The following is a 20,311-nucleotide window of genomic DNA, read 5'->3' on the forward strand; positions in this document are numbered from 1 at the left end:
TAATATGCATAGAGTTTATTTAGTACTTAAATTCTACAGTCAGAATGCAGTTTACTAGCCATTTTAACTTTCAGTTAAATGTCTAAAAGAAATGCCTAAAATTCCTTAATTTCAGTACAATGTACATCCAAAGCCAGACCAGGCAATGCCAAGACTCTTGGTTATTTCAAGGAAGTTCGTATGCAACTAGAAAATTATATCCCATTCTTCAGTTAAAGGGACCATTACACAACTAAAGGTGCACATATTAGAATAAGAACATTAGTCAATTAATTTTTTACTCATTTTTTGTGAATTAGGACTCCTATTATTTCCATTGCTTTCAGCACTGCATGTACCTAGACTACTTTTTCCCTTCAAGGGAAAAAAACACTAATCTTTAATTCCAGCTAACTAGGATGGCAAGAGTAGCATTTAAACTTGACAGCTTCATTTTTGTGATGCAGGTTTGAACTAAGCTTAAACTGCATCATTTGTAGAAAGTCTTTAGTATACAGTTTCCTGCATTGTGCATCTTTAATATGTAATCAGCTAATTCAACACACTGACCTTGATTCATTTGAATTATTGCCGTTTACTGTGTGGACACAGTCATCAAGGTAAACACACAGATGTGCATCTCTGAATTTACACCTAACAAAGCAATTTATTTTGCACATACAGTCATACAAGAATACAAAGTATTCTCTTTTCTTGTGTAGAAATCTTTAACCAACAATGTTGTTACCAGAAGCTTAACAATAATTTTGCCCCCAAAGATGAAAAACCCATAATGTACAAATAATAACAATAGTATGCAAAGGAATTTTTCAAAGACCTTTTCATTTTGTTCCCTGTTTAGAACTTGTTTTTTTAACCAGTAGTCTAAAATAACCCTTTGAGTTCCAAGTTCTGGAAATCCCAGGGCATTGTCACTTAAGGCAAATTCTCTTGCAGCCTTTGAAACAAGCTGTGTGCCTGCAGATGCAAGTGAGTGCCCCATCATCAAACAGGATCTAGCTTAAGGCACCCAAAGGGTTAATTATGTTTCTTTTTATCCATATTAAGGCTCCTCATCCAAACAGTTTTTTCATTGTGTACAATTTCACAGAAAGTAGCAGCAAGACAGTGCCTTTGTTACTGGATGGCACAAAGCCATGTTACGCTTAAGTTAATTAAACATGATATGGCAGTTAAAGTGTGGTTCTAATCTAGGGGAAAAAATAAACCCACCAAAATTAAGAACCTCAAGAATAGTCATTAAAATTTTCCTTTTTTTTTTTTTTTTCCCCAGCATTGTCTCCAGGACAAAGCTGTTTATCTTAAAATATGCTTGTCCTGGGATCTAAATATTGAAATTTATCCACTGGAAGATCTGGATACCTGCTCATCCATCTTAAATCCCAAGCTTCTAAGAAGCAGAAGAAGCTGGAAACAAACACCGAATTATTTAATGAAGCACACAGAGCTATGAATGTGCCCATGTGTTGCTTTTTAAATACAGAATTATTTTTAAAGAGTAGAACTACACTTGAACAGGAGAATGAAAAGACATTTTATTTGTAACTAGTTGTGCTTAAGCTGGTAACAATAGGAAAGCAGCTACTTATATTCATTATTTGTTAATGAAGCATTTGTAAAAGTTCTCAACATACCACATATATATGCAAATATATATATCTTTAAACTTAAATTCCGAATGTAGAAATACCTAAAGAAACCACGCTTTGCAGTATCAGAATCATAAATCCAGATATGTAAGCACACATATTTAAAGACACCATAGTTTCTGCTGAAATTAGCTTATCTTTTATGATTTCCCTCAGGGCAGCATATCCATAAAACACTGTCCTGGTCAGTGTTTTTAACTTTTCCCCAGAACTCTTGCTCAGCCATTTGTACACTCCACTGTCATGGTAAGATGAAATCTCCACCATTCCAGCAAGAAAGTCATTATAACAGCTGCTTACAGCAGCATATCTGTGCATTGCAAACCACTGCAGACAGCAAAATAAACCTAGAAACTGGTGGAATTTCACAGAAACTAAATAAAAATATTAAAAGCACAAGAAAGACAAATGATTCTTTACTTAGGTTTACTTCTATAGGCTATTTTTTAAAGACTTTCTCTAGTCAATATTGCAAAGAAGTTGCCTTTTTATTCAGAATATTTATTTAAATGTTTTCCTAGTTCTGCATGACAGCAGCTTGATACTGTTTGAAAGAATGAAAAGTTTCAAATCACTGAACTAATTCTAGAAAGAAGCTTTACATTAAAAAAAAAAAAAAAGCCAATTTGAAAAGCCAGTTGTAATTGTTACTTTTTTTCAAATAAAGCCATTGTTGGATTTTTGTCATAAATAAAGTATACTTTTGTAACTGATTTTTACACAAAGTTTTACCAAAAATCTGACAGATACAACAAATTAGATGTTTTGTAAGAGATCTATATAATCAAAGAACAGAAAAAAATATTCATTATTAGAAACACTAAATACTATGCCATCAGTTCTGGTGCAGGGAGCTAAGTGAGCACACTCAGTGACAGCAAAAAGGCAGAAGAACAGAGGCAAAAAAGAAAAAAAAATAAAAAAGGAATGGATGAGAGCTTGTGAAAAAGGATTCAAGTATAGGCCTGAGGTGACAAGATGAAAATGGAGAAAAAAACCCAACACTAACAGAGAAAAGGGGACAGCAAAAGAAGAAGAAACAAAACAAATGGAACCAAAACTAAAGATTCTGTTATGGTGCCTGTGAGCTCGGGACAGGGTTATGCAGTATTTGCAATTCAGACAAATATTTTCATAGTGTTTTTACAATCAGAGCCATTATTAAAATACATTTCCAAACTGCTGGTGTGTTTTTAAGCCAAGAATATCCACTTTGCTCAATAGCCTTTTAAAGGCATACCCGTTTGTGGGCATCAGGTAACACCAGCAATGTGAAAGAGCAACATAAACCCCCTGAAGACTCATGTTTGACAAACAGGTTTAACAGTGGTTTTAAGCAGCAAGGTATTTTAGTGCCAGTTATTAACAGCCCCCACACACTGGGCATTTAGATTGGCCCTGCTGACCTCAGAACTACACCTACCTTTAGACTTCTCTTTTTTGAAACACAGAGGACTGCAATCTAATTCTACAAGCATCTCAAACTCTCCTCTTTGCTCCAGGTCTAAAATTCCTGACATGAAATTCTATTTCTTTGCATAATTATTATTGTCATTATTGAATTTATTACATAATGCTGATGTGCTCACTGCATTATTTTTAAAAACTCAAGAACCTCCTATCCTCTCCACATAATTGATTGTGTCCCTTCAATGAAAAAACCTGACCTTGGATGTTCATTCCTTACAGGAGAATGTTTCAGTTCTGCTGTGCTTCCAACCATGACATACTTTTCTTCTTTCTTAAAGCTAAAGTGCCTGAACATTAGAGTGTTCAACACAATAGTCTAATGCTCCACAATTGTCAAGGGGGTCACAGAGAAATGGCAGTCAAACTGAAACCAGTTAACTGTTAGGTATCAGGAAGCCTGCATTTGCCTGGTCCACAGTTGCACTCTGCATTTAGACCTTTTTTTCATTCAGCATTTTGAGTAAAATTAACCAGCTTTAAACTTGTCCCTGCTCAATGTTTACTGATAAACTACAGTGCACAATTATAGCCCCTTTTCCAGTCAGTGTTCCTCCAATGCAAAGACCACTACTAATTTGAAAGTCTCCTTTTGGTGAAAGTGTAGATTGTTTATTGTACACTGAACTGAAGCTTAAGCTTAGCAATTTTGTCTTAGCTCACTTTTTAAATTCTTTTTCAAGCATTATTTCCTCTTTACATGTCTAGAGTTGTTTTGGAAATTATCAGTTTAATAATGAAAGACTAGAAATGGGCCAAATGCATGTTATAGCAAGTGAGTCACGCTGTCCCCTAAAATTCAGTGTATGGGCAGATAAAAAAGATCCATTCTCTGGACAAGGAATATACAGCATCATTCTTCCATGCCCCTTACTAGAAGAGAATGGCAAAACCAGAAAGACACTCCCAGAAATAAAGGTCCACATACTACAAAATTTCAGATGTTAGCATTTACTTCAGTCTCCTCTCTCTGTGCAAACCTTGAAGGAGGAGCAGATGGCAACATGGTCCCATCAGTGCTGGTTTTACATCACATAAACCACTGACAAGGTTTTCAGTCCAGAGACACTATAAATGTTTAGAAGCACATTCTGTACCCCATCAGGGATGACTATCTTTTATCATTGATCACAGCTATCCAGTATCAACAGACACAGGGATCTACAATTTCTATCTCTCCTACTGAAAAATTCATCTTTACCTCCACACTCTAGTTCAAGGAATTGCATTTTAAACTGGACTGCTTCCAAAGATGCAACACCACTATAACCATACATTCAATCTGTTAGTAACTACTGTAATTTTTATTTGCAATAAATTTACTTGAAAGTTACTTGAAACACCTGTTTTAAGTTTTCATTTTATATTTAGTCCAAAATATTTCCTATTACTTCACAAATACTACTGCAAATAAGAAAAAGCACTTGCAAAAGATACTCATCTATCAGTTATTTCTGACATTTCTAGCTTACAAGGACACACCCAATCAGATGTTTGACTATCATGTCATTTAAAATGCATTACTACCAAACCCAACCCCAAAACATCAGTGCATTTACTTGAAATAATTATTAACATGTACTGAGCAAATGAGTTTACTCCCTATATTCATGGTGTTTTGTTTAGAAGCTAAAAATGATAAACAATTTTTCACAAGAAATGGCTGGTTTTCTTTTTGCAAACCCCAAAGTGTTTTAGCTTTTGTGGGAACACTTGGTTTGTTCTAGAACTCACCTGAGGAGCAGTCCTGTGTCTCCAAGCATTCTGTCAGAGCTGTTCTGTGGGAGCAGTGATGATTCAGGAGTGACTGAATTCGTGTTGGCTGAAAGGCAACACTCTACCCAGCAGTTCCTTTAGCCCTGCTTTATGTCAGGAAAGGCTTCCCTCACGGGATTGATTATGCATTAAGGGAGAGATTAAGTAAGTAGCAGAATACCTTCAGTAACCTTTAACATCCTATTTTAGCACCAAAAGAGATATCCTGGCTACAGAATGCAAGCTTTGAATTTATAATCAATAGGAATGAGGCATAACAAAAAGTGTTAGAAGTACCAAAAGTATAGTAGGAATTTGAATTTTACATTTAAAAGCTTGGGTTTTAGGCAGAAAAATATGGTCTTATGTGTCATTTACCACTATGGGTAAACATGATATTTTTATAAATCATAATTATTTTCAAATTAACATCAAATTTGCTGTTTAAAACAGTCTGCATTAGCATTAAAGAGGATGAAATACGTATGTTTTAGAGGAAGTCATAAAAGCATCACTAAAAAGCCTTTCAAATCTTATAAGACTGATCTACTAAAGAGATCTTTTAACTTCCCCCCTATACATACATATAGAAAACACAACATTAAATACATATACACAGAAATTACTATCAATTTCTGTTCCAAAATGGTAGAATACTCACTGGCTTTCTCCTTGTCACACTCTTAATATCAGACTAAAAACAAAAAATTAAAAATAAAGAATCCAGTTTCACTCACTTCCTAAGCAAGGTTTTGTGAACATGAAGGAGGCAACTGTACAGGTCATAAAAGTTTTTAAGAATTGGTCACTATAAACTGGAGGTAGTTTTGAAATATGTTAGCTTGAATTAATTTATGAAATCAGAAGTAACACTAATGTACAAAAAGATTTTAAAAAATGAAATACTCTCCTGTTAGGAAGATTGTTTCTGAGTCATTGAATACATTCTTTTGAAAAAAAAAAAAAAAAAAAAAAGTAGCTTTTTGTTTCTGGTTGTTCCCACTCAGCTTTGCTGAGTAGGCCAAGACACATGCACTTGTTAATCTTGCTCACTGAAGGTGTGCTGATGCTTCTTGAAGTTGTGACAAGAACTGAATGTGACATCCCAGTCATTTCCAAGGTCTTTTTCTACTAAAAATAGTTTTTAGAACTTGTTGTAAAGCATTTTTAATTCTAAACTAGTGCTTCTGAAACCGTATTGTGCAGAAACGGCCCCTCCATTTATCTAAAGAGATATTTTCTCCTGAAAACCCAGATAATCCAGAGAGAAAAAGATTAGCATGAGCTCTTTGCACTTTCAGTTTTAGCAGTATAAAATGTCCCTGGGTAACTTTTACACTGTATCACAGTCACATGGTCTCAATACATACCAGAAAAAACTTCTTCTGAAGATTTTAACCACAGCCATGGAAACCACTGAACATTACTAACACTTAAAATACAAAGGTTTAAAAAAGCCCAAAGAAAAGTCCCTTTCAACGCAGTTGCTGGTAAATTGCCATTATTAAAAATGCTAAGCCCATTTGTTTCCAGCTCCATTCTAAAAGTAATTAATGAATTCAATCTTGCAAATAAGCATTCCACAGCAATGGGGGAAATTAAAAATCTCTCCATATTTATAGTCTACTATAAATGAAATTAAATTATATGCTATGTAACCCTGTAACCACTTTTAGCAAACTTCTCACTGTTATTCTAAATTGTGTGCAGCAGGAAAAATAAAAAAAGAGATTCCTCATCTGCTTTTCTTGTTTTCCCTTCACAACAAGTTAATAAAAATCACAAAATCATGAGGGTTGAAAAAGAGGTCTTAAGATCGAGTCCAACCATCAACCCAGCACTGCCAGGTCCACCACTGAGCCATGTCCCTAAGCACCAGATCCACGTGGTTTTGGAACACTTCCAGGAATGATGACTCCGCCACCTCCCTGGGCAGCCTGTTCCAATTCTTGGCTGCAAACAGGATTTGAGGTTCAGCCTCACCAGTGCCAAGTAAAGAGGAACAACCCCTTCCCTGCTCCTGCTGCCACTCTTTCTGATCCAAGCCACGATGCCCTTGGCCTTCTTGCCCACCTGGGCACAGCTGGCTCTTGCTCACCCACTCTTGACCAGCATTCCCAAGTCCTTTTCCACTGGGCAGCTTTCCAGCCACTCTGCCCCAGCCTGGAGCATTACATGGGATTGCTGTAACCCAAAGGCAGGACCCAGCACTGGCCTCAGTCCATGGATCCAGCCTGTCCAGATCCCTCTGCAGAGCCTTCCTGTCCTCCAGCAGATCAACTCATTGGCTCAACCTGGTGTCCTCTGCAAACTGACTGAGGGTGCCCTCGATCCCCTTGTCCAAATCAGCCATAAAGATACTGAACAGGACTGGCCCCAACAGCGAGCCCTGCAGAGCACCACTGGTGAGCAGCCAGCAGCAGGATGTGACTCAGTCACCACCACTCTCTGTGCCCAGCTGTCCAGCCAGTTGTTGAGACAGCAAACAGTACACCTGTCCAAGCCACAGGCTCCTATCTTCTCCAGGAGAACGCTGTGAGAAACAGTGTCCAAGGATTTGCTGAAGCCCAGGTAGACCACATCCACAGCCTCTACCTCATCCACTTAGGAGGTTGCCATTCATAGTGGAAGATCAGGAAGGTCAGGCAGAACCTGCCTTTCATAAAGCCATGCTGGCTGGGCCTGGTTCCTAGCTGTCCTGCATGTGCTGTGTGATCCAGATGATCTGTTCCATCACCTTCCGTGGCACTGAGGTCAGGCTGACAGGTCTGTGGCTTTCTGGATCCTCCTTCCGGCCCTTCTGCTCAATGGGTGCCCGACTGGCACCCTGAGACCTCCCTGGCTAGCCAGGATGGATGATAAATAGTGGAGAGCAGCTTGGGTGGATTCCATTCCCAGGGACTTTTGAACACTTAAATGGAACAGTAGGTCACTGTTTCCTCCTGAATTACAAGGACCTCATTTGTTCCTTGTCTCCCCAAGGATAACTGGTCTGACTATTAAAGGCTGAGGCAAAGAAGGCATCAAGTACCTCAGCCTTTTTCCCATCCCACCCATTCCTTTATGGCAATGCTTCTCCTCACATGCAATAAAGGATGGAGGTTCTCTCCTTGGCTCTCCTTCTGTTGCTGATGTATTTGTAAAAACACTTTTTGTTATCTATTTTGGCAGTGGCCAAATTAATTTCTAGCTGGGGTTTCACTTTCCTAACCTTCCTGCATAACCTAACAACATCCTCGTAGTCCTCAAGAGCATCCTGCCCCTTCTTCCAAAGGTCTTTTTTCCCTGAGTTCCAGTGACAGTTCAACCAGGCCGGTCTTCTTCCCCACTGGCTCATCTTTTAGCACATGGGGACAGCCTGTTCCTCCATCCTTAAGATCCTTAAAGAATGTTCAGCCTTCCTGGACCCCTTTTCATTCAGGATTGTTTGAAATAACTTTTTTTTTTCAGCCCTAAAAGACCAAGGTCTGGCCTCTGGGGCTCCTCAGCTTCCTCTACACCTGCCTCAATGACTCCAAGGTGGTGCTCAAGGCTCTGGAGGTGATCCTGGTGCTGCTGGTCTCTGGGGGACAGGAAGCTGGCCATCCTGCAGTACAGCCCTGCTCCTGTGGATGATCAAGGCAGCACGTCCTTAGCAGGTGCTGGGTCTGCTGCTGCAGCAGAGGTACCTGCAGCACTAGAACTCCAAAGTCCACGAGGAGCTGGATAACACTGTGGCCCTCTTCACTCAGCCTGCTGAGGAGCTGGATGTGGCCAAGCTGGTGTCTGGGCTGACTCCAGCACTGGTGGAGAACAAGAGCAGGGTCCAGCATGCTGATACAAAGTATTTGCTGTGGTGGTGTCTTCCTCAGGCCCAGGCAAAACCACCCTTCTCCTCAAGGCAGTGGATGCTGTGGAGGACAACAGGGATGGGGTGATTCACGTGGTGCAGGCCAGGCTAGCCAGGAAGACTTTGGTGAAGCTTGGGGACCAAGGGTTTGTAAAGTACACTGTGGTCCTGCCATCATCCCATCATAACAGGGGCTCCTGATCCAGAGCGGCTGTTGCTGGCCCACAGGACTCAGAGTACAGTTCCTGTGCTTCTCACACAAGGGATGATGCTCTTTGCAGCTCCAGCTCACACAGAGCCCAGGCTGGTCAGGGAATGAAGTCCACCTAGAGTTTTGAGTGCGTGTATAGAAAAAAACCAACTGCCTTGGGAAAAGGAGCGTGCTGAATACAAGGAAGGTGGCTGAGGAGTGGAGATGCCTTTCTGAAGGAGCAGGGCTGCCAGCTGTGCTGCAGGACTCTGAAGGACAATGTGACTGCACTGCCAGCCATTACAGGAGTGTCCAAATTCACAGTGTGTTGCTGCATGGTGCCACATCCCAGGGTGACAGCGTTGACATGTGGCTGCCACCTCCAAAGGCAGGAGGACCACTGGCTACTGACAGAGAGCAGACATGCAAGTGCTGAGTTTCTCTGAATCTGTTAGATTTGCATGAGACTGAAGTTCTGTTCAACCTTACAAATACCTTAGTGAGAAGCTCTAGTCAGAGATGCTTGAAGTGCCACCACCTCCCCTAACATTCTAATATGTATACAATATGCCATTAGCTAATAAAGTATATTTGGCTGGGAGTTCCCAGGGTGAAATCTGTTGCCAGCAATGGACCCACTGGGAAGAGTAGATGCCTAAAACACTTAAATCAAATCCAGAGCGAAGTTTCGAAGGACATCCAAAGCTCCTGTATCGAAGCCGCAGATATCCAACATGCCTCTGTCATCCGGGTCTGCGATCGTAAAACCATGGGAGGTCATTCCACAAACAACCAGCTTGGCAGGAATACCCATTTTCTAGAGGAAGGAGAACAAAAAATGTCAGAAAACACATCTAGAGTAAAACTTGTGCACATATGCAGTAACTTAAATATGCCAGAGGGCCAAATCTCACTTGCATAAGCCACTGTCTGAAGAGCTGTACTGACAGAAACGAGGGATGCCAGAATCAGAACTGCAGGATGCCTGTCAACGCTGGAATGGCAGCTAACCTCAACTAAGGAAACCAAATTAAAGACTTCTGATATTCATTTCAACTGGGTGGAAACTATGTAATGATTCAAGTCCATACACCCATGCCTGACAAATATATTTTTGGTAGTTTAAAAAAATAGTTTCTTTAAAGCATAAAGGATTGTTCGCAGAATAAATATTGGGTTTCCAATAGCAATGTGTTTGGAGAAGGTATTTTTATCTGTTCTATTGTAAAATTATGAAGCTGTACAGCTTAGAGCAGTTCCTTTAAAACACAACGGGTTTTCTTCACAAGATACTGTCACCTCATCCTCTTGACACTTGTCTTCATTACTTCACTGAAACTTTTTGACATTTACTGCAGACAGCAAAGTTGAATTTGGTTCTCAGAGTCAAACATCATTCTGTAGCAACTATAAAAACTTACTCCATTAAATATGTATAAGATGTAGAAATTCATGCAATCCCTGAGTAACAAAATTTCATGAACATTACATCACAGCAAACAGGGCAGGCTAATTACAAATTCTTTAGCAATTCCGTGGTTTTATATATGCACAATTTGTGCAATATGTGCACTAATTCTGCTTAACTGCAGGACTGATAAGTTTGAAACACTATATAACTATTTACTGACAAGAGCCACAACCAGCCCAATCTCTAGAAGATTTTTAGAGCTGGTACTTAGTTTGTACAGTATTTATTAATCATAAACAGTCAGAAGCATAGTTACCTCTCTGTACTCTCTAAGGGCCATTGCAGGAGGAGTATTCCCAGCAAAGGTCTCATTATCAGTAAATACAATGAAGACATCAGCAGCTGTCTGAGTTTTTTGAGCCCATATCATTGGAAGGGAACAATCAGTGGTACCCACTGGAATCTTATTAAGAAAAAAATAAATATACATGGAACACATTAATACAGAAATTACCAAACCATGAAAAAATTACTTTTGATGTAAGCTTCATATCTTACAATGTATTACTACACAAAGAGGCTTTTTTGTTAAACTTGTTCATTTATCTCAGTTTGTATAGGGTTTTTTTTTTGTTTGATTTTTTAAAAATATTCTTTTCAAGTTAACTCATTGTGACCTAGCACTAACACTCTAATGTTTCATATCCAGCAAATGAAAATTTCTGGGCTTTCTCTAAATAAAATGTACCCAAAAAAATCCAATGCTGTACTAGGGCTATACAGATTAAACAAGGTAGTAGCATTGATTACAAAGAAAATACAATATAACTACTGAGACTTTTTGACTTTTTTATTTTTTTTTTTTTTTTTTTTTTTACATACTTCATACATTTTCACTAAAACTTGAGGTAAGGTCATGTCAGCCGTCACTGGACACGGGACCATTTCATGTGAAAAGGCAACAATTTGGGAATCCTTCTCAGTCCGTGCTACAACCTGAAAAAGAATGAGACAAAAATAATTCAGTTACATTACTCTGAACCTTTAATGTCTGAACTGAGCTGTTCCCTACCACACAGCATGACAAATGCTTTTGTATTTAAATCATCATGCCTGCTCATAAACAGCAATGGTTCACTCTACACTTCAAATATTCTGTAATATTGCTGCAAATAAACACTGTCAAAAGGGCTGAACAACTGCTCTAATCACTGTAACTAAAGATACTTTAATTTTTCTTCCCTCCCATCTGATTTAAAACCTTGGCCATTTTTAAGGGCCAACAAAACTTCAACTCCTCTGCAATAAAAGAATACAACGTAAGAAGCTTTATAATACCAAACTGAGGGGAAAGCAATTGCGAATAAAGGCTACATTGACAACTCAAACAGACATAAGAATTATCCCAATATTTCTTCATCTAATCTGTATTTTTCTATGAATGCTTCTGAAAAAATTAAAACGTGTAGGATAAAGTTATCAGTTCTTACTTATAGTAAGCCATTTTATTATGGCTAAGATAAGTAAAAAACCTGCCCTGACCACTTTGATTTACAACAGAAATCAACTTCTTCACACTGATGTTTCTGAATATGGTTGCTAGTAGCTTTCAGCAATGAGGCACAAGGTCACACCTTCTGTACCCAAAAAACATTATATCTAAGTTTCCCCTTGATTTCTAACCAGCTTTAGAGCACCTTTTTATCAAAAAAGCAATTCAAGCTGAAAACAGTTATAAACACAAGAAATTGAAAGCCTCACCATACACATTACTGCTGCAACTGTGCTGGCATTGAGCACACTACCCAAAACCTTTTGTGTCATTGATGCACTAACATCAACTGCAACCACAATGCGTTTTCCTGTTGGTTCCAGTGTCTGAAAGAATAAAAGACAAAAATATAATATGTACACATAATTTATATATTAATTTCTTCTGCTGCTTTCATTCCTAAAGTGGGCATTTTTTCCTCTTTCTGGGTAACATCAGGACAGTGCTGTTGCCAATGTTTCAGAATTGTTACCTACCCCAGGAACTGTTCTTGATAAGCTTTCAGAAAACACAGAATTCTTAAAAAGCTTAACAAATTAGAGAACTATTATTACCTTGAAAGCTTTGTAAAATGAGGCATCTAAAGCTTCTAAAATGTCTTCATCAGGACGCCACCAAAGCTTCCCTCTGTTTCCATGTCCAGCTTTATAGGTTTCTAATGCAACCAAAATGTGGAAGGGATGTATTCTACCCTACAGGCAGAAATCAAAAATAAGGATATGAAAATTTAATCTCCTTTAAAAAAGTAACAAACTAAATGTGAAAATAAGTTCCTACTACAAAAAAACCCCTCAGGTTTAGTATATGGTTACTACTTTAAATTTGTTAGATATAAAGAGTTCATGCAGTCTTTACACAGCTGTTGGATGAACTGATACTTGTGGGTTACTGGTAATGGACCTCACTCCCACTCAAGAATCCTCTAATTAACACCAAATGGATGCCATCACCAGAATTCTGGTAGAACTTTGCAGCTCTTTGATTGTCCAGTGCTATTTTCAATCACAGACTTACAGTAAAAGAAAGTCCTGGGCCGGCTGAAGAGAAAGGAGTTGACAAGGAAAAGAACCAATTTAAACTAGTTTTGTACAAGATATACTAATACTGGACAAGTAACTGTTTTTGGAACATAGCATTCGTTTTTCTCATGCTTTAAAACACACCAAACAATTTTTTTTTTGCATTCCATATATAAACTTAACTTATATAACCTTATCAACATTTTATTATCTTTATCCAAAAGGGGTGTTTCAGCCCTTAACACCTGCTAGCATCAAAACTCAGTAAATCTGAATGCCTGTGTATTGTCTATTGTCTACCAAGGTATTGCACCATGGTCTTTGCTCTTCCTTCTCCAGGAAGGAACCAGAGAAAAGGAATTGCAGTAGGATGGGGAAAAAAGAACTGTTGTTGTGTCCAATTCAGCTCTGGTGCTGAAGAATTTAAGTGTCCTGATTTTCATCTTCCCAGCTCACAAAACTGCTTCTCAAGACCCTTGTCCTCTCTACCTTTGACTAAATCCCTGAAAATTTTATTCTCTCTTTGGGGAACACTCTTTTCCCTCTTACTTTACTCCTTTCCTCCCACTTTAATGGGCAAGAAAGCAATCAGAAAAGAGGAAAGTCTCCCTTCCAAACTACAGACTACTCTTGTTTTTCCCCTCAGCTGCTATGCTGTTTTCTTAACTCACTAAAAAATTACAAGACTCATAAGAAATTGATAAACCCAACTAGCAAAGCTTGCCACAGCCCTCATTTAAGAAAAAATCCAATAGCTACCAATACACTTATTTTATCAAAATGTTTCAGAAAGCAGGTGGGGAATCAAATGAGAAATTATAAACAGAAGTTTTAAAATAAAGTTGCAGGTCATTAAGCTGCAGTTTTAAAATAGAATAAACTAAATATTAAAAATTAAAATCCACAAAGGCTGGCACTGATTATAAAGTTCTTACCTTTTTTAGCAGTTTCTCATTTCTCAGTTTTTCACATATTATTGCCACTTCTGAACCTCGTGGTTCAAGCACTGAATTTGCTGCCAGCTTTCCCAGATTTCTCAACAAAACAGAAATAGGCATCTCCTTGAGTAATGCCTTCCAAACCTAGGATGAAAGAGAAGGGAAACAGAGAAAGATGAGATTCTCAAAGTACAGGAACTGTACATTGAATAAGTGTATTTTAAAATACATGTATAAATTATATTAAGATCTTAATTATTTTAACTATTTGGGTAAACAACATAAAGGCATATGCTGGAAAACAGCATAAAGGCATTTTTAAAGAAATCTAAACTTAATTAACAGCATTACTCTATGGGGAATTCATACTACTATTGAGAATTTAAAGACGTTTACCTACCTCTTTAGATTTCAGATGGTTTGTCAGGAGATGCTCTCTAACTAGACCATATTCCTCTATCAAATGAATAACTTCCAATTCATCTTTTGTGCGTTTTACTTTCTCCACAGCCTCCAGATACTTCAAGAGTTTTTCAGTCTCAGCAGAAACTGCTTTCTCTTTATAGGCTTCTTGTACATCTTTCCACCCCTTGGTAATATACTTAGTGACTATAGCAATTCCTGATGAAAAAGAAAACCATTTCTCAAGCAGGATTACCATCTCTATACTGGCATTTATCATTCTAGCATGCAAGTGAATTAGCAGGTTTCATTCTCAGACCTGCCAAACACCTACTGAAAAGGTCAGCCATACACAGAGCAGTACTTTTAATTACTGTATTTATCTCCTCAGAAGCAAGGAGCTTCATGTATTTGCTACATTGCCCCGAGATGCTGTGGCTGCCCCATCCCTGGAAGTGTTCAAGGCCAGGCTGGATGGAGGTCTGAGCAGCCTAGGCTAGTGGAAGGTGTCCTGCCCATGGCAGGGGGGCTGGAACTGGATCATCTTTATGGTCCCTCCCAACCCAAACCATTCTATTATTTTAAGATTTGAAGTCAACAGATCTTCCCACATAACAAAAAAGTGTTATTGTATCATTTGTAAGCAAATAGGAACAAAATGAGGGAGTTGTGTTATTTTATCTTCTCTTGGCATATGGAAGAAAAGAAGGAACAAACCCTGTTTACCTTGAAGATAAACAGGTCTGGTTTTGATATGATCACCCACATTTTTAAGATGCAATTTACAGGATATCCTCACTAAGAATTCATCTACAATGGCACTTGGGTTTCCAAAATACTTCCACAATAAATATAAAAGGTTTAAAAGACAGTATTTTCAGGTAAATAAAAATGTATTACCTTCACTGGCAGGTTTTAGGTGGGACAACCTCAGAAGATCTTTATGAGACCAACCACTTCTTTGCTTATATTTTGTAACTGCTAAAGCAAGAGCCATGCCATTCTTTCCATTGTACCAATCTGCAACAGCTTTCCTCAGAGCACGGCCCCACATGCCACATTTCATGCCCTCCTTCAGATCTTTTTTAAACTGGATGAAAGTAAAGAGATGGGTTGGTATGCAACACACCTCGGGGACAGCTTTAAACGCCGCTTGTTTTGTTTTGGCATCAGAACACTGCGAGCAAACTGCGAGGGCAAAGAGGAGGGGCTCCTGTTTTGCCGCTCTGCCCTCTTGACTAAATGCTTTTATTTCTTCGACAACTTCACAGCCTCTGCCCTCTTCAATCAGCCTTAGCAAAGCTTCTGCGTTCTCAAAGCCCAGCTTCTGCTCCTTGACGTGGTAAGTGCCGCCCTCGGAGCCGAAGCACAGGAAGTGCTGCAGCCGGGCGCTGTCGGTGAGCTGCCAGCCCGCAGCGCTGGCACAGCCGGGCTCGCTCGGGGGCTGCGCTCCTCGGCTCTCCTCTGCCTCCATCCTCCACACTTCAGGGCTCTGCTGCAACAACAACACGGTTTACTGACAACAAGTAAATACATGTTGTCTATAAGCTTGTCATCTTAAGTTTTCCTTCATAAATTTAATCACAGCGTACTCCAAGCGTGTGATAATACACATCATTTAAAGGAAAAGAAACAAAATACTCTTTGAGTTATAATAGCGACTGACTTATTTCTTTAAAACCAACTCAGAAACTACTTAACCCCAATAAATGGTGCACAAAAACCATACTGGTGTTATAGCCTTTTGGCACTAATATACTACATCACTTTCTTAGGTAGATTTTTATATTGCAGAATAAAAGGCTCAAAATTCAGATCTTGCCCTGCTCTATTTTGTTTAAGAATTGCTAATACTGACCAACTGAAGAAAAACGAGGCTAAAATGAACAACTAATACATGGAAAAACTGTTTGGTTGGAAGACTTTGTGAGAGTTTATATATGGTAGGTTTCAGTGAGGCTTAGACAGCAGCTTTTTAACAACTGAGCAGCTCAAGAACATATTATCTTTGCCACAGGCTCAAACAGTCTGCTACTCCAAGTGAGATCCAAGAAAACAGGGACATTACAGATTCTGTACTGCTTTACATTCGAAGGTAAGAAGCAAAAATCAGCACAAAAATTCACAATCATTAAGGTCTTTCTATTTATACATTCCTGAGCTGCAAGAGAGCTGTAATATTGGTAGGGCAACACCGCTGCTCTTACTTGGAGAATATCCAGCACAGCAAAATCCAAACCATGATATTTAAAATGAAGCAAATGCAGATGAAATTAAATTAGGAGGGTAAGGATAAGAAAATTCCTCATCACCACTGCTTCCAAAACATTAATAGCACAATAATAAATTTAGTGTCACAATAATAAATTCAGTTTTCACCAAACAATACAATTACACTAAATAACACCAAGAGCTCCTACTGAAAATAAAAAATTCAGCACCAATAATCCACTCCATCAAACTGCATAGAAATCTTAAAATTCAGGGACTAAAGTCTGAGCCCACACAAATGACATTTCAAAGATTTTTAAATTTAAAGAATTGCAGAGATCTACTTTTGACTTTTTTTGCTTGTTCAAATAGTGAAAACAAATAAAAGCCATTTTGCTCCATTTACCAGGATAAGCTAGCACAAACAAATGTCACTAATGTACACAGAGAGTTTCCCGCCCTCCCAGTTTTGGTAAGTAACACTGATTTACAAACAACTTCCCTACTCCTTTGACAGAGAATTTCCCTTTTTCTGCAAGCAACTAGAAATGCACCTTTCCTCTGATTGTGTATATCTGCACTAATCTGCCCCCAGAATTAAACAGCAATCATCAGTGCTCCCATTACATTCTACAAACTGATAAAATCATAAAAATAGAAGCCATATGCTGACACCTTGTTTAAGAAAGCAGGCTTCATTGAAAATTAACTAAGAAATATCTTTCATTCTATTATTTAGAGCATCAGTGCCCAGCTAAAATTATATATTTTAACCATGTTTTCTGGCAAACATATTTAAATACACATCATGGTTGAACTGACTTTTTTGAAGCATTCAAATACACTGAAAATAACAAGGGTGGTATTCCCCATGCATGAATACCAGATCAGGAGTTTTTCATGTCTAAATACATTTTATCTCAATACAGTTCAATTAGTTTATGTCATTACACAGTCAATAATGTTCCACAAAAACACAGAAAACCCAAACAAAAAATCCTGAAATCACAGTAAGCATCCATTTAGTTATCAGGAAAAAAAATGGTACATAAAAGATACTGAAAAACACATTATCTTGAAGGAAAAATAAGAATGGGAAGCATAAAGGATCACCCATGGACAAGATGATCTCCATGTATATAGAATACTCAGAATGATTTCTTGCTGTAGCTTTCATAGGGGGAGAGATGTAGAGGATATTTATAAAGGGAAAACTCTTATGGATATTAACAATGGGTAATTTTTACATTTACTTTTGTATGGAACAGGCTATTCATGGACTCACAACACTGGAAAGAAGTATATACCTGCATCCATATGCTTCTGATACAAACCCATAATAGAAAAGATAGTTGCAAATAGTTTTTCTGACACTTAGTTCCTCAATTTGCTTTCTTAGGAATATGCTATAAGCTACAAATCCAGATTTTGTTACAATTTCCAACAACTGTCTAACACAAATTGTAAAATCTTAAAAATAAACCTGTATTTTAAAAATTACTTTTGAAATCAACAATATCTTATGCAAACCAGCAATCTCACTACTAAACAGTCACAGCAAAAGCATCAGATCTACACTTCACCAGCAGCTACTGCAAAAGCACTTATCCACAGTTGAGTTGCTCAAGTCATTTTGGCCGTTTCTAACCTTGTATTACATCCCAGCTCCCAAGTTCCCAAAGTTATGCCCTCCCTTGGACCCATCCCTCTCCTCTGCCCAGACCTCGAGCTTATTTTTTTATTTAACACTTGTACAACAGAGACATCTTTCACCCTAACAGGTGGATAAACGTAAATGCTCTCTTAACGTATGCTGTACTACAAGCCTACTCTTCACCTGCTGAGCTGCAGCTGGGAACTTCAATTTAAAACACCTGTGGAGGATTTATCAACAATATTCTGGCTCCACAAGCACTTTCAATTTCTGAACTAGGGGAATGCAAACAGCAATTCTTAGAAGTCCCAGACCAGGAGTTTTATAACAAAAATTGCTAAACTAAACTCCATGGCTGTTCACTATTATTAATGAAAAAGAAAAGTCACCATATTTCAACCACCATATAAATTTATAAGTAAAATAAGACTTTGACTGTTCTGAAACAGTCTATACACCAGTTACACATTTAAGTTGACATTTGTTTATTTTGATGACTTTTCCAACTTGCCCTAGCTTTCCTAAGAAATAAAATGTCTGACAAATTTCATGGATGGATGAAAAAAACCACATAAAGTATAAAGCTTTAACAGAACTACAGATTCTAATTTAAATTAATCTTAACTGCTACGCTAACAACTAATCAAACTTTGTAGTGAAATACCATGGAATTAATCTTTGAAAAGGTCAGATCTTTTATGACACAAAAAAGCATTAATGCTTTAAAGACAACATTTCAAATTGCCTTTTAATACTCCAAAACCATATATACTTAAATCTACGGGAAACTGCATTCCACTTCTCTGCCCTCTATGTTCTGTATAAGCATTAACCTGAAGACTATAAGGAATCTCTCTTGTAGTTAATTGAGCAGAGAGACCACAACCATCACATTGAGCTACGGTTGTAACAAAACACACTTGTGCTACAGCTCTGACAACATAGTCCTCATACTTCAGAAAATAAGCACCTCTGTGTCAACTGGGATGCCAGGAGAACACTTCCCAAACCAGCAATGGAGTGGTGGAGGACAGCAGCAGAGCAGATATCCCATTATACGAACTACATACCGGCCCACGCATTTCTACTGCAGAATTTGCAAGAGCCTGTCCGCTTAAAAAACCTGACTAACTGGGGGGGCACAGGCAGCTTAGCTGACGTAGCATAGAATTAGGGGATAGAAGCACCTAAAGCGGATACCCGAGGAGCTGCGATCGCAGCTGTCAGTCTCCATAAAGACGATGGACGCGCCTGACGGGGAAGACGCGTAACGCCACAGATCCGCCCGGGCCCGCCCCGCGGGCCCCTCACGCCCCGCTGCTCTCCGGAGCTGCTCCCCTGACCTCGCCGCATTCCCCACGCATCCCCGGGGCCGGCCCGGGCTCCCCGCTCCCCCTGCAGCCCGGGAAGCGCCACTTGCCTGCGAGGCCGCGGCCGGGAGATGCCGCAGCCCCGGGGCCGCGGGCCGATGGGCGGCGGAGGCACCGGGGGCACCGAGCGGCGGCCGGGCCGCTGCGGGCGCGCGGGGGGCGGGCAGGGCCGTCCCGCTCCGGCCGCCAGAGATCCGCGTCTCCCGCTCCGGCCCCGCCCGCCGCGCCCCGACAGCACCGCCGGGACCCGGATGGGGCCGCGCCCCCCGCGCGGTGCCCGGATGGAACCATGGTCGGGGCCAGCCCCGCTCCCCGCCGCGCCGGCCGAGGGCCCCGCCGCCGCCGCCGTCCGCCCCGCAGCCCCCCCGGAGCGCTCATTCGTGGCGCGGCGCGGCCCTCCCGCGGCCGGGGCGGTGTTGCCGCCGCCCGCCGGCGCCCCGGATCCAGTCCCGGGCGCCGCTTCCTGCGGCCGCCCCGCCTCCCCACGGCCGTGCCCGGCGCGGGGCCTGCCGGGAGGGGAGCGGCGCGGCTCGGCCTCGCAGCCTGAGCGGCGGCAGCGCCGCCATGTCCGGGGGCAGCAGCGCTGGCGAGTGGTGCCTCATGGAGAGCGACCCGGGCGTCTTCACCGAGCTCATCAAGGGCTTCGGTGAGGGGCGAGCGGGGCCGGGCAGGTGGCGGGGGCTCTGCGGGGCTGTCCCGCACCGCTGGGTGCGAGCCCGCTGTCCCTGCGGCCGGGGAGGGGATGCGGGGCTCGGTTGCTGCGGGCCGGGAGGGCGCCGGGACGCGCTGCGGGCGGCGAGCGCGGCTTCCGTGAGGGCCCGGCCCGGCGGGCAGCGGGGAGTCCGGCCCCAGCGCGGCCCGGCC

General features: G+C 40.5%; 2 protein-coding genes across 6 annotated transcripts in view; one reads left to right on the forward strand and one right to left on the reverse strand.

The window, feature by feature from the left end:
• RO60 (Ro60, Y RNA binding protein) overlaps positions 1–20,311 on the reverse strand; it is a 26,929-nt gene continuing 6,618 nt past the window's right edge. Inside the window, exons 1-9 of one of the 5 annotated variants that reach the window (XM_002191877.6) lie at positions 19,498–19,666; positions 15,113–15,704; positions 14,211–14,431; positions 13,808–13,954; positions 12,408–12,545; positions 12,063–12,179; positions 11,184–11,297; positions 10,618–10,764; positions 1–9,707 (exon numbers count right to left, since the gene is read on the reverse strand). In XM_002191877.6, the coding sequence (XP_002191913.1) occupies positions 9,555–9,707; positions 10,618–10,764; positions 11,184–11,297; positions 12,063–12,179; positions 12,408–12,545; positions 13,808–13,954; positions 14,211–14,431; positions 15,113–15,686 (1,611 nt within the window). In that variant the 5' untranslated portion in view covers positions 15,687–15,704; positions 19,498–19,666 and the 3' untranslated portion in view covers positions 1–9,554. Of the gene's footprint in view, positions 9,708–10,617; positions 10,765–11,183; positions 11,298–12,062; positions 12,180–12,407; positions 12,546–13,807; positions 13,955–14,210; positions 14,432–15,112; positions 15,708–19,497; positions 19,667–20,311 lie in introns of those variants that run through there. The other 4 variants (XM_072932674.1, XR_003961695.4, XM_072932675.1 and 1 more) reach the window with 4 other exon arrangements.
• The window catches only part of UCHL5 (ubiquitin C-terminal hydrolase L5), a 16,751-nt gene continuing 16,273 nt past the window's right edge, over positions 19,834–20,311 (forward strand). Inside the window, exon 1 of the mRNA XM_030279415.4 lies at positions 19,834–20,093. Coding sequence (XP_030135275.1) covers positions 20,012–20,093 — 82 coding nt within the window. The 5' untranslated portion in view covers positions 19,834–20,011. The remainder of the gene's footprint in view (positions 20,094–20,311) is intronic.

The sequence above is a fragment of the Taeniopygia guttata genome, chromosome 8 (assembly GCF_048771995.1).
Source record: "Taeniopygia guttata chromosome 8, bTaeGut7.mat, whole genome shotgun sequence".
NCBI lineage: Eukaryota > Metazoa > Chordata > Aves > Passeriformes > Estrildidae > Taeniopygia > Taeniopygia guttata.